At 47.3% G+C, this 14,760-nt stretch overlaps 2 protein-coding genes across 5 annotated transcripts in view; one reads left to right on the top strand and one right to left on the bottom strand.

The window, feature by feature from the left end:
• The window catches only part of ABCC4 (ATP binding cassette subfamily C member 4), a 235,802-nt gene extending 223,154 nt beyond the window's left edge, over window positions 1–12,648 (bottom strand). For 2 of the 4 annotated variants that reach the window (XM_059903361.1, XM_059903360.1), the window contains exon 1: window positions 12,100–12,645. In XM_059903361.1, the coding sequence (XP_059759344.1) occupies window positions 12,100–12,173 (74 nt within the window). In that variant the 5' untranslated portion in view covers window positions 12,174–12,645. Of the gene's footprint in view, window positions 1–12,099 lie in introns of all 4 variants that reach the window. The other 2 variants (XM_059903364.1, XM_059903365.1) reach the window with 1 other exon arrangement.
• On the top strand, window positions 3,389–5,200 carry LOC132352681 (PC4 and SFRS1-interacting protein-like). The gene has a single exon (XM_059903367.1). The coding sequence runs from the start codon at window positions 3,671–3,673 to the stop codon at window positions 4,667–4,669; it is 999 nt and encodes a 332-aa protein (XP_059759350.1). The 5' UTR covers window positions 3,389–3,670; the 3' UTR covers window positions 4,670–5,200.
• Window positions 12,649–14,760: the final 2,112 nt, after the last annotated feature.

Genomic DNA, 14,760 nt, shown 5'->3' on the forward strand with positions numbered 1-14,760 from the left:
TCCATCCTGGTCAAAGCCACTATCATCTCTGGCCTGAACTACTGTGAAATCTCCTGCCAGTCTCCCCATCTCTGCCCATAACTTTCTTTAGTTGACTTCCCGTACAGCTGCCAGAGTGATCTTACTAAATCCTGAGCAAATCATGTCACACCTCTTCTCAAAACTTTTCAGTAGACTCCATCCACTCAGAGTGAAGCCCAAGTCCTCCAACGGCCAGTGGAGTCCCCATCATCTCTTGTCTTACACTTGTCCTTCCCCCTGAATGTGCACAACTCACTCCATCACCTCCTCCAGGTCATCTCTCTGGTGTGTTGTCTTCTCTGTGAAGCTCCCCCTGGCCCCCCTAAAACTGTCATCTCCCTTCCCCAAACACACTCCTGATCCCTTTCCCCGTCTTGTTATTCTCTTCTCAGCACTCATAACCATCTAACATACTATATGTTACTTATTCACCTTTTCTAGAGCTTAAGTTACGTGAAGGCAGGGACTGTTACCTCTTTTGCTCACTACTATATCCCAAACATCTAGAACAGGGCAGCAAACATTTTCTGTAAAGAGCTACATCATAAACATTTTAGGCTTTGCAGGTCACAGTCTCTGTTGCAACTTCGCATCTGTTGCAACATTCATGCTCAGGAATGAGCATGGCTGTGTTTCAATAAAACTTCATTTACAAAAGCAGATAGTAGGCTGGATTTGACCTGTGGGTCACAGTGTGCCAACACGTGGTCTAGAACATAACCTGGAGCACGTCAAGCACACAAATTATTTGTTAAATTGTCTAAGTAATTAGTTAAAACACTACCTCTGATCAGATCAAATCTGTCCAGTTCCAGATGCCACATGAGAATAAAGACATTGATAAACTAAAGAGCATTCAGGGGCTTCCCCGGTGGCACAGTGGTTAAGAATCCGCCTGCCAATGCAGGGGACACGGGTTCGAGCCCTGGTCCGGGAAGATCCCACATGCCGCGGAGCAACTAAGCCCGTGCACCACAACTACTGAGCCTGCACTCTGGAACCCGTGAGTCACAACTACTGAGCCCACGTGCCACAATTAGTGAAGCCCGCACACTTAGAGTCCGTGCTCCACAACAAGAGAAGCCACCACAATGAGAAGCCCACGCACCACAACAAAGAGTAGCCCCCGCTCGCCGCAACCAGAGAAAGCCCGCACGCAGCAACGAAGACCCAACGCAACCAAAGATAGATAAATAAATAAATAAATTTATTTTAAAAAGAAACCTTACTAAAGAGCATTCAGTTCAACCAGATGGAAGAGGGCCTGAAAACCCTGCCACTTAAAAAGGCAGCATGGAAACTGGAGACAGTTCTCTGAAAAGATTTAATGGGTCCGTAAAGCCCATCTCTGAATACCAGAAGGCCCCCATATGAAGATGGGGAGTCAAATTCCTGTGTTGACCAAAAAATATAAAAGGAGACACAGATGAGTATAAATTGGTCAGAAAGAAAACTGGCTCAATAGACCATACTCTGGCATTTTAATATGAAGACATAAGAGCAGTAAATTTCCCCATTGCACAATGTCTGGAAGAGATTCCTGTATTCAGTACGGATTAGAAGTTCTCTCCCTTCCAACCCTCTGATCTCATAACGTTGGAAGGAGGGCAGACAGGAGCTGGTTTTGGGAAAAGACCAGGTAGGGACGAGCCACACGAAGAGGTCAGCACAGAAGTGGCCATGAAACCAGGAAATGGAACAAGGAGCTAAGTCAGAAACCACAGCCGGGCTACAGATGTGCATCAGGAGCACACGACTAGGGGAGAGGATGAGAGAAGTCTGAGAGTCGGCAGGGATGACATAGGGGAGGACTGTGACCTTGAGGAACTGCAAACACCACCAGACGGGAGAGGGGGGCACCCACACACGTCTTTCTATTCTCAGGACGTACTACCTTCTACAGAATTCTGCGTCCTGCGTGCGCCCGTCTCCTGCCTGGGATGCGTCCCCTCCTCCTCCGTCCCACCCCTCCTCAAAGCCCTGCATCAATCAGTGCACACCTCATTCATACTGCTCCTGCAGCACACACCCATCTGGGAAATAGACCGTGTCAATTTACAAACGAATACGTTAGCTTACAACTGCTAACAAGAAGGTGCCATGGCTATCTTTTAATATTTATTTACTGCTTACTATCTGCCAGACACTGTTCTAAATGTTTCACCAGTGTTTGGTTCATTTAATGCTCTCCACAACCCTGTGAGGTGCGTATGATGGCCAGGTAAGTTGCAGAGGTCAGATCTATACCCAGGCAATCTGGCTTCAGATGGGGCACTGCTCCACTGTACCCGACCTAGATGAGAACTCAATGTTGTATAAATGAGCCTCTGGCAGTGGTGCTGGGAAAACAACATGGGCATCGGCCTGCTATCCCGCATTTATTCCCACAGCCCCGGTAACACAACGGCTCCCTCAGCTGCAGCTGCCTTTCACCAGGCAGGACCCCAGGCCTGGCTCTGACGGCCCTGCAAAGGCAGGATAGCTATAAGATCGGCCTCAACTCATCAGACAAGTCCAGCTGTGTAAGAAATGATGAAAGATGAGGCTCAGAAAGGAGATTCTGAAGGATCCTTGAAGGCCATGCTAAAGAATTACTCTTGAGAGCAGGAGGAAGCAGAAATTTTTAAGCAGGGGGATGGCATGGATTTGTTTTAGGGGAAAGAACGGTAGCAGGAAGACCCGTTGGGAGGACGTGAAGCCAAGACTGTTAGGTGAGGACGGAACAGGGGCGGGGAGGGACACAAGTTCCAGGAGGGTGGCATCTTTGTGGTCCCCTTTCCTGTGAATCCCACACATCCACACTCAGGAAACAGTTGCTGAATGAATGAATGACTCCAAAGGCATGTCTAAAGTTGAATCAACAGGATCTGATGTCAGCAGATGAGGCTGAAGAAGTCAAGGGGAACTGACAGGTTGATGCCTTCAGAACTGCAGGAATAAGGATGCCAACAACCCACTCAGCAATTCGGGCAGCAGCACAACAAACAGAACGTAGGAAAACATGCTCCAGCTGCATGCCTATGTAAAGAGCATATTCAGTCACTAACATGAGTTTTAACTGTCAGCATATTCATTTGTTATTCACCCAACCTGTGGGAGCTAAAGCCAGGCAGACAGGACACTGAGCGCTGCCAGCCTCCCGGCTGTGCCGAGGATGTGGGTGGAGTCCCAGCTGGGGCCTTCAGACCTCCCAGCTATGAGGCTCCTCTCTGGACCTGGATTTCCTCATTCATAGGATGCCTGCCTCACTGACTCATAGGAATGTCTGAGGGTTAAATGAGACATTAAAAATAAAAACAGGAGCAGTTGGTCCCGTCCCAGTGCTAGCGGGCGCCGAGCGGGAGCCACGCGGGAGCAGCACAGCGACGGCGGCGGCAGCGGCGGCGGCGGTTGCTATTCGGAGCCGTTGAGACGCCTCTGCGGCAGCTGGTGGCGCAGGTGGCTTGCGTGGACGCGGGCAGAGGCGGCCGGCCCGCCACCGCAGCCTCAGTGCCCGCGGCCCGGGCAGGCGCGTCGGGACACCCCGAGGCATCCTCCCCCTCCCGCCGCCGCGGGAGCCTCGGCTGCCGTCCGCCCTCCCGCATCCCCTTGCAGTCCGCACCGCCACACCTCCTCCCTGTGCTCGGACCCCCGGCCTCGCCCCCGAAACATGACTCGCGATTTCAAACCTGGGGACCTCATCTTCGCCAAGATGAAAGGTTATCCTCATTGGCCAGCTCGAGTAGATGAAGTTGCTGATGGAGCTGTAAAACCACCCACAAACAAACTACCCATTTTCTTTTTTGGAACTCATGAGACTGCTTTTTTAGGCCCAAAGGACATATTTCCTTACTCAGAAAATAAGGAAAAGTACGGCAAACCAAATAAACGAAAAGGCTTTAATGAAGGTTTATGGGAGATAGATAACAAGCCGAAAGTGAAATTTTCAAGTCAACAGGCATCAACTAAACAATCAAATGCGTCATCTGAGGTTGAAGTTGAAGAAAAAGAAACTAGTGTTTCAAAGGAAGATACTGACCACGAAGAAAAAGCCAGCAACGAGGATGTGACTAAAGCAGTTGACATAACCACTCCAAAAGCTGCCAGAAGAGGGAGAAAGAGAAAGGCAGAAAAACAAGTAGAAACCGAGGAGGCAGGAGTAGTGACTACAGCAACAGCATCTGTTAATCTAAACATGGGTCCTAAAAGAGGACGACCTGCAGCTACAGAAGTCAAGATTCCAAAACCAAGAGGCAGACCCAAAATGGTAAAACAGCCCTGTCCTTCGGAGAGTGACATGGTAACTGAAGAAGACAAAAGTAAGAAAAAAGGGCAAGAGGAAAAACAACCTAAAATGCAGCTTAAAAAGGATGAAGAGGGCCAGAAGGAAGAAGATAAGCCAAGAAAAGAGCCAGATAAAAAAGAGGGGAAAAAAGAAGTTGAATCAAAAAGGAAAAATTTGGCTAAAACAGGGCTTACATCAACCTCTGATTCTGAAGAGGAAGATGATCAAGAAGGTGAAAAGAAGAGAAAAGGTGGAAGAAACTTTCAGACTGCTCATAGAAGGAATATGCTGAAAGGCCAACATGAGAAAGAAGCAGCAGATAGAAAACGCAAGCAAGAGGAACAAATGGAAACTGAGCACCAAACAACATGTAATCTACAGTAATAAAAAAATATATCTCATTTTGGGCTCAAAGCATTAATCCAGTTACTGAAAAGAAAATACAAGTGGAGCAAACAAGAGATGAAGATCTTGAGACAGACTCATTGGACTGAATTTCCCCCTCCCCCCCCTTGATGGAAGAATGTTCCAGATTCTAAATTGAGGACTTCATTAATGGCATTATTACTGTGTTATGATTGTTAAAAAACATTTCCTGTAAGATACACACTACATATTAAGGTCGGCCATCATTCCTGTTAAAAGATTTTTACCAAGCTTAAAATGAAGCTTTGTGTTTGAAAGTTATAATAAGCTCAGATGAAGATGGTGGTTGTACATTATTTCATTTAGAAAATATAAAAATTCATTTTGTTTTGAAGCTAGGTGTTAAACTGGAGTAGCTACTATACCCCCAGAGAATGGGACAGTTGTGCCCTTCCCTTGACATTCCTTTGTTGTTCTGTTCTTTAGAAGATTAATAATTGTTTTTTAATCCTGAGAGATTAAACAGTAGACTTGTTAAGAAAACAAAAATGAAACTGTAACCAAAATTTTAAAATAAAGTTTTTTTAAAAATAAATAAATAAATAAATAAATAAATAAATAATAAAAACAGGGACTTCCCTGGTGGCGCAGTGGTTCAGAATCCGCTCGCCAATGCAGGGGACGCAGGTTCGATCCCTGGTCCAGGAAGATGCCACATGCCACGGAGCAACTAAGCCCGTGCACCACAACTACTGAGCCTGCGCCACAGCTACTGAAGCTCATGTGCCTAGAGCCCGGGCTCTGCAATAAGAGAAGCCACCGCAATGAGAAGCCCATGCACTGCAAGGAAGAGCAGTCCCCGCTGGCCACAACTAGAGAAAGCCAGAGGGCAGCAACAAGACCCAACGCAGCCAAAAATAAATAAATAAAATGTTTAAAAAAGTAAAAACAATGAGCAAGATTCTGAGCCCAGAGGAAGCATTCAATAGGTGTTAGTGGTTATGTGTATTGTTATCTAAATGTTTCCATCTCTGACGACTAATTGCATGCAAGTGCTGTGAATAAACTTAAAATGCAGGTCCCTTCCACACCTACCAGCATCAGAATACCTTGAGGCAGGGAGGGAAAGAGCCCTGCATCTGCATTTTTAACAGCACATCAGAAAATACTGCTGAAAATGGGAAAACATGAGTTAACATCTGAAGAAAGGATTCAGTTTACCCCCTGCCATTTTCAGTTATGCCTAGGTATTTACCTAACATAAAGAGATCTTAAAAGGAATAATCTTTGAACGGACCTAAAAGTTACCTTCCTGTCTTCAGGCATCCCCAGGGCCCCAACAACCTGAGGCCATAACTCTGGACTGGGTCAGTTGAATTAAGATTATCTCCAGCCTCCCGATTTTAAGCCAGGGGAGGCTGAGATTCACTTGCATGTAGCTACATAGAATTGCAGGGCCGAAGATGAGACCTGAGTCCATCCACACCTAAGTTCAGACCTTCCCACTGCATTACAGGTATTCACCTTTATTTTATCCGTGGTGGACACAGAAACACAGAAAACACTTACAAGGGCTTATCTTACACAAAGAGGAAACCCATGGAAAAGCCTCATGGTAAGAGGGACAGGGTTCCCTGGATCCATCAGAAAGTTACAGGCAAGATTTAGGATGAAGGTGTTCCACACCCCACATAGCAGACATAGCCTGGGAGACAGACAGGGAAGGGTAAAAAAATTAACGAACAGAAACCTCAATTAAATAGTTGGGAGACCAGGAGGGGGAGCTCTCACGCCTGCAAAAATATCAGAGCCCAAAGGCAAGCAGACAGACTCTTCTTTCCTGCCAAGGACTCAGCCAATGAAAAGCCATGGGGCTTCCTAGGGGCGCAGTGGTTAAGAATCCGCCTGCCAACACAGGGGACACGGGTTCGAGCCCTGGTCCAGGAAGATCCCACATGCCGTGGAGCAACTAAGCCCGTGTGCCACAACTACTGAACCTGCGCTCTAGAGCCCGTGAGCCACAACTACTGAGCCCGCATGCTGCAACCACTGAAGCCCGCGTGCCTAGAGCCTGTGCTCCGCAACAAGGGAAGCCACCGCAATGAGAAGCCTGCGCTCGCCGCAACTAGAGAAAGCCCGGACACAGCAACAAAGACCCAACGCAGCCAAAATAAATAAATAAATAAATTTATTTTTTAAAAAAAGAGAAAGAAAAGCCATGGACTCTGCTTACGACAACAGCCCTCGCAACTCTCTTCTCCCCTCTATGAGAGTTCTCCTTCCCCTGCCCTTTGGAGACGTACACATGGCTCGCCATGGCTGCAGACCCTGAATTGCAACTCTCTGCTGATCCCAAATAAACCCATCTTTGCTGGAGAAATATCTGACAGACTGTTTCAGATCAACAAAGGGAAGGGAGTCAACATGTTGGGGGACCCCTGGAAGACTCAGAAAGGCAAATTATCCACGTGACACGTCTGAGTGGACACTAGCTGACACCTCTCAGGCTGAGCAGGTGAGGACTATAAAGACCCAAAAAACCAGGAATAAACTACAGGAAGTAAACTTAAATTTGTTACACTGTGTATCTCACTGTAAGGACTTAGTAGTAAATTTTTATTATTTATTTATTTTTGGCTGCACTGGGTCTTCGTTGCTGTGTGAGGGCTTTCTCTAGTTGTGGCGAGCGGGGGCTACTCTTCGTTGTGGTGCACGGGCTTCTCTTGCTGCGGAGCACGGGCTCTAGGCGAGCAGGCTTCAGTAGTTGTGGCACACGGGCTCAGTAGTTGTGGCTCATGGGCTCTAGAGCGCAGGCTCAGTAGTTGTGGCACACGGGCTTAGTTGCTCCACGGCATGTGGGATCTTCCCGGACCAGGGATTGAACCTTGTCCCCTGCAATGGCAGGTGGATTCTTAACCACGGCACCACCAGGTAAGTCCCATTAGTAGTAAATTTTAATACACCTTTAGGGTGTTCTTCATCTTCCATGGTGCTGGAGTTATTGTATAAAATTGCCAAAACTAATCAAACTAAACACCTAAGAGGGGAACAAACCAAAGTCAGAAAAAGAGCCCTGGAAAGCTCACCCAGCCTGCATCTACAACATTTGGATTTCTGACTGTTGACGAAGAACAACAAGATTCTAACAAGTAGTAGTATGAAAATGGTGCAAAGAATCCTAGTTTGGAATTACACATTTCTGTGCATTCACGATCAGTATTTACTGAGGGCCTAACAGGACCAACCTCCCTAAACATCTCAGCACTCAGCCAGTTCACATCCCCCCTCATGTCATCAGCTTCTCTGACAAGAGTCTCCAGAGAGTCTGTCTGGACACCAGTGGCAGTTTCCACAACAGCACTCCCTTTGCAAGGTGACAGTTCACCAACTGAGACATGGTCAGCGTCAGGGAAGCTACAATTTAACCACTCCCTGATGGGCCAAGTGCATCTGGCCAAAGACCCTACTCAACCCTCATCTCTGGGGACAGGTCCCACACTAACCCCCAAACTGCTGGCCTCTGGGACGAGGGTGGGAGAGAAGTACAGAGCACACCCCAGAGGCCTGCTGTGCCGGACAGTGGGGACATAACCAGGAAGAGTCTCAGCAGACTGGACACGGTTCATAATTTATGCCACTTATTTCCAATAATGGGGATGAGCAAGAATTATTCAATAAACCATGATAGGAAGATGGGCTGTTTCAGAAAAAATGGGGCCTATCTTATATCTAACACTAAGAGAAATTCTAGCTGGCTTTATTGTTAGAAATGAAACAAGAAGTAAAGTAAAATGCTTACAGAGATTTAGATGATGCTGGGATTTAGAAAAGGTATTACAAAGCAACAGGAGAAACCAAAAAGAAAAGTTTGATATACTTAATGATATATAATTTAAAACCTCTAAGCTAAATTAAGAGAAATGAAAATCTGCAAAATTATAAGCACTGTTAGAAGTTATTTCAAAAATATAAATACCTCATAGGAAAATATCTATTAATACACAATTCAAAAAAATAATAATAAATGGTCAATAGACACCAAAAAAAGGTTCCATTTCTGCAAATCAAATAAATTCAGGGCTTCCCTGGTGGCGTAGTGGTTGAGAATCTGCCTGCCAATGCAGGGGACACGGGTTCGAGCCCTGGTCTGGGAGGATCCCCCATGCCGCGGAGCAACTGGGCCCGTGAGCCACAATTGCTGAGCCTGCGCGTCTGGAGCCTGTGCTCCGCAACAAGAGAGGCCGCGATAGTGAGAGGCCCGCGCACCGCGATGAAGAGTGGCCCCCGCTTGCCGCAACTAGAGAAAGCCCTCGCACAGAAACGAAGACCCAACACAGCCAAAAAAATAATAATAATAATAATAATAAAATAAATTCAAATTAAAACTGCTTGATATTGGGGGACTTCCCTGGCGGTCCAGTGGTTAGCTCTCCACGCTTCCAATGCAGGGGGCGCGGGTTCCATCGCTGGTCGGGGAACTAAGATCCCGCATGCCTTGTGGCGCAGCCAAACAAAACAAAACAAACAAACAAACAAAAAAACGAGTTTGATATTATTTTTAACTTTAGACCTAGAAAAATGTAATTCACGTACTCAAAGCTGACAATGAAATGAGCTCACAAACAGCTATTAAGAGGGCAAATTGGCCCGAACCTGATGGAAAACAATGTAGCCTTTCACTGGTTATTTTACTTCTGAGAATATAGAAAAAGGAAAGACGCACCAAAATACAAGGTCATGGATATACAGCACATCATAATTAGCAATAAACTGTGCTAGACAAAAGTGAAAGACTGCATAAACTGCAATTAAATACCATGTTTTAATACCATGCTTATTTAATGCCATAAGTAAATGTTAACCATAGAAAATTAAGAAGGGTTCAGGATTCAAAACTATTTCCTTTTATAGAAAAGATGAATGTGGGCACGAAGGTGTGCATAAAGACTTCTAGGGGAAAGACCAAGAAACAACCAAAATATCAGCAAGTGTACTTGGCTAATAGAAACACATCCTTATTCTTTTCGTCTTGCTCTATAGTTCTAAATTTCTTACAAAAATAGAAAAATACATATTCTTTTCTAAAATCCACAAAAATTATCAAAGCCATAGTGTATGACTCCTTAGATCCTATGTGCGCAAACTGTGCTGTGGAAACACTAAACCCCAGATGAAATTTAAGAAGCACATACCCAATGAGAAGATGAAAACTTGACTTTTCTCTACAAGGTGGGCCTTCTCTCTGGGCGGAACTTCCTGGCTGGGCTCATTTCAGCTTTCCCGTGACAGCCAAGTTGGGTACACAAGGAAATCACTAAGGTACCTCAGACTTTGAATACAGGATGGCAATCATGGTCAACAACTAACTTCGCAAAGTCTGGACCCTGCCCCCCTTTCTTTCTTATTTTGGCGTGGCATACGGGATCTTAGTTCCTGGACCAGGGATCAAACCCATGCCCCTTGCTGTGGAAAAGCGGGATCTTAACCACTGGACCGCCAGGGAAGTCCTGGACCCCTTTTTACAAGTTAATACTGAAGTAACAATGCCAATGGGAGAAGTGACTTAAAGCAGTAGCCAGCATCAACCTTCCATCAGAATCACCTGGAGTGCTTGTTTAAACCCCATCCGAAGAGTTTCTAACTTTACAGAACTGGCCTAAAATGAGTGCAGGGGAATTTGCATTTCTAACAAATGCCCAGGTGATGAGGATGCTGAGTACCATACTTCGAGAACAGTCGCCCTTTAGCTTGTTTATAGAGACGTATCACATACCATGACCTCCAACGCTGCTAAGAACTTCCCTTGAGAAACTCCTGCCGAGAAGAACAAAGATGTGTTTGCAATCGCCTTCTCTTTGCGTTTACCAATGAGTATACCAACAGAAGCAGCTCAGAACTGCAGTTACATACACAGGGAACACAGGCTCAGAAGCCAGACTGCCTAGTTTACGGTCCCTCTCCACCACTTACTAGCTGTGTGATGGTAGACAACTTATTCAAACTCTCTGCTTCGGTGCCTTCAGCTGTAAAATAAGAGATAATATAGGTCCTTGCCCTCCAGCAGGAAAACTGGAAATGGGTGCCTACCAAAATCAATGAGAAGTCCTCACCTTCCCATTTCCATTCGCATACATTTTGAAAGTCCACCAACAGAATGGGCTTGGAGAGTTCCTTGCCCTGCCTGAAGTTACTGTAACCACACCCATATTTCTTCTTCTAGGCCCCTCTTGATCCTGAAAGGCCACCAAATGGCCAAGAGACGTACCTACACAAACTGAATACACCACCATCAAAACAAGCATAGGAGCTCCCATCCCCGGGGGATCCCCTAGGCTGTCCCATTAAAAAAAGGAAATAGAATATACGGGAAAGATGAATGGGTTAGGGTCCTGAAACAAAAGGTCTAATAATCAAGCAAGTGTGACTAAAGCCCAAAGGTTGAAGTTAGTAGTCCCAGCTACTAGATGGAAAACTTCAGTTAAGAGCTTCTCTCTGAGCCGTTTTTCATTGGTGTTTCCTCTCAACTCAAGGACTCTTCAGTGGTTTCAAGACAATAGGACTCCTGGGCAGACCACCTGCACCAAGACCACAGAACACTTCTCTGAAGGCTAGAGACCTGGGTAAGACCCCACAGACTTCAGGAACCCCATCCCCAGAGTGGTCCTCAAAGGTGGAAGTGGAAAGATTCCCAATAGGGAAAGGGCTGGTCAAATGCACACTCCAGTCGTGGCTGTGAGTCCCAGGCAAAAGCAAAACGTGTTCTCGAATAGTGTCCCCGTTCATTAAATACAAACGAGAGTGTTTTTTAATCCACTAGAAATTTGCCTTAACTACGTACCAGGACACTGAGAGACGCACACGCTGAGAGAGAGGGAGGGAGGGAGACAGGGTCACAGACACAGAGGGAGCCCGGAGGAGTTGGAGCGCTGCTGTCACATAAGACATATAAGGAATATGGTTAAGGGTGGGGACATTGTTGGAAGACGGCGACTGGTCCAGGGCACTAATTACATAAAGGAAGCTGTTCATAAGCTGCTTGCTCACGAAAAAAAGAAAAAAGGGTGCGGTTCAGAGGTGGAGTCGGGGGTGGGGAGGGTCCAGTCCCTCCTCCCGCTGGGTGCCGACCCCCCACGGGCAGCCTCGGGTCTCAGCCTCCCCGCCTCCTGCTCCCGCCGCTCCCGGCAACTGGAGGCTGGCGGGGCGGCGAGCGGAAAGGCAGGGACACCCGGCGCCGCCGCCGCCAGGTCCCAGTCACCGGCCCTCTGCCCCGCCGCCGCGCGCAGGCGGGTACCAGGCGGCTAGTGCGGGGCGGCCCCACCGGCAGCAAGAAGCCCAGCGGCCTGGGCGCCAGCGGAAAGCGCTTGCTCGCCGCAACCCTCTGCCCCCGAAAGGCGCCAGGCGCCGGCCCGCGGCGGCAAGGGGTGTCACGGCTCAGGCGGGGCGCTCACCAGAACAACACGCGCGAGCAGAGGTTCGCGTCCTGCAGCGGGTTGGGCTTCACCTCCGGGTACACCGGCAGCATCTTGCAGGCCAGGACGGGCGCTGGCCGGGGTTGCGCTGCTCCGGCGTGGGCGCCGCTCCCGCTGCTCCTGGAGGCGTCGGCTGGGATGCTGGACCTCAGGCTGCCGCGCGGATCCGCGCCACGGGAGCCAGAGAACAACTCGCTTCCGGGAGCGGAGCGCTTGTGGCCCTCCGGGTCCCCGCCTCCCAGGCCGCGCCGCCTCCCGGGGCCGCCTGGAGGAAGCCGGCAACGCGCTGCTGCCGGATCCCTGGGAGCCTAGAGCTACAGGCCGCGTGCGGGGGCGGCGGCACAAAAGGTTGGCCGCGCGGACGCAGTAGGAAGCCTGGCGAAGGTGTGAGGCAAGGCCGCCGGCGCCTTTGGATGGAGGCGGGTGGGCCGAGCGCAGGGAACACCGGGCTCCGCGCCTAGGCGCCCACGTGCTGGCACCTGGCTGCAAACTCTGCCGTAGTTCTTGCTCCCAGCCCAGGCACCCACCCAGAAGGTGGAGAGGGGAGGCGCCATATCTGCCCGCCCCTGCTGCTCAGAAACGCCCCCTCGGCAGCGGCTTTCCAAACGCCGGGAGAAAGCGGGCAGAAGGCGTTAGCAGTCTGCCCTCTGGGCCCCCTGCCCTCATCCTGACCAAACTAGAGTCCTGGGGGAGGGTCTCCGACCTGCGGCCGAGCATTTGACCACGGACAACAGCAGGGTTTAGCACAGATTACGTTCGTTGAGCTGCAAGAGCTAAAGGAAAGTAACAGAGGGTTAGAACTCAAATGATTTTGGAAGATGACTGCATGTTGCCATTGGGGACAGGCTTTTAGCATCTCACATTGCTGCACTGTGCGAGGGACCTCTGTGAGCTTTTTGCTGCCCTCTCAGATGAGGAAAGGGGAATATGGGGAGAGAGAGACTGCCTTATGATTTCTTTCGTCATGTGCTCAGATCCTAGTGGAATAACAGTGACATATGTTTACAAAACACGGTTGTTCGAATTTCTGGGGACCTGATCTCACTTTTAACTCTAACAATGCCCTATTTAAGAAGGCATTATTATCTCTATTTCACAGATGAAAAAGATGAGGCTTAAGGACAGAACTTGACCAAGGTCTTAAAATCAATAAATGATGAATTCTGATTTGGACTCAAGCAAGAGTCCAGCATGGTCTGGTGGATGGACAGTGTGTGTGGAAAGTACCTAGAATACATGGTTTGGATGAATGAATGACTGTAGGACTGAATGAACAAAATCTTTAATTCCCACTAATAAGTGTTTAGTTATTTGTGTGGCCATCTTACCAGCTCAGCAGTTTCTCATCCCTTCTACCCAAAATGAGGGAGGATCAAAGTTCTTGGTGCTTATAACAAGATCACTTTGATAATTTCCCATGTACCTTGGCTAAAATGGTGTTATTAATAATGGCTTTTAACACAACATTGTAAATCAACAATACTTCAATTAAAAAAAAAAAGGCTTTTAGCTTCAGTTACGCAAGATGAATAAATCTGTAACTAAGCACAACCCTGTGGGATCCTTCTGGGCGCAAAAACCTGTCTTTGTCCCCTCCTTTCTTATTTGAAGGATAAATACTTCAGCCTCCTAGACCTCCCTGTTGCAAAGAATAGATTCAAATAGTTGCTAATCATGGAAGTAAGAGACTGCAGAAACAAAGGAGGAACAATCAAGAAACTATAGTGCAGTGATTAAAGCAGGATCCTGGTTCCTCCTCAAGGAATATACATAAAAATATCTTTGAGTTCTTCTGCAGGAAATAAAGCCCCCGCCCAGGTGGAGGATGGTAACTTCAGGCTGAGCACAGGCTTCCTGGAACACCGCCCTGTTACCTCACAGCAACCAATCTGAAGAAATTCACACACCCTGCAGCCCTCACCCCAAATTTTGCCTATAAAAATGTCTCCCCAAAACCATCTGGGAGTTTGCAGTTTCTGAGCATGAACCATCTCTGCCTATGAGTCAATTTTTTCAGTTTCCATTCAACAACCATCTCTGTATTGTAATGGCACTTGTCGATCCATTTGGGTGTTTTATTGCATTTTCCCACATTGTTTAAAATAAATACATGCAAGATGAAGAAAATAGTATGCTAATTTAATAAAGCAATTAATGCAAATATGGAGAGAGTATGAAGTAGACCAAAGGAGGCACCTCTTCAGTCTGGTTTGGATGCATTTCGAAGGAAGAGAAATGAATTTTTTTGAATCTGTGAAATGCCTATAGCAGCTTTATTCATAACTGCCAAAATTTGGAAGTAACCAAGACATCCTTCAGTAGGTGAATGGATAAATAAACTGACCCATCCAGACAATGGAATATTATTCAGCACAAAAAAGAAATGAGCTACCAAACCATGAAACGACATGGAGGAACCTTAATGCTTACTACTAAGCGAAAGAAGCCAGCCTGAAAAGGCTGCATACTGTATAATGCTAACTATATGACAAAAAGGCAAAACTATGGAGTCAATAAAAAGATCAGTGGCTGCCAGAGGGTGGAGGTGGGAGTGAGGGATGAACTGGTGGAGCACAAAGGATTTTCAGGACAATGAAAATACTCTGTATGATACCATTGATGGAAATGTCATTATACATT

Source organism: Balaenoptera ricei, chromosome 18 (assembly GCF_028023285.1).
Source record: "Balaenoptera ricei isolate mBalRic1 chromosome 18, mBalRic1.hap2, whole genome shotgun sequence".
Taxonomy (NCBI): Eukaryota; Metazoa; Chordata; class Mammalia; order Artiodactyla; family Balaenopteridae; genus Balaenoptera; species Balaenoptera ricei.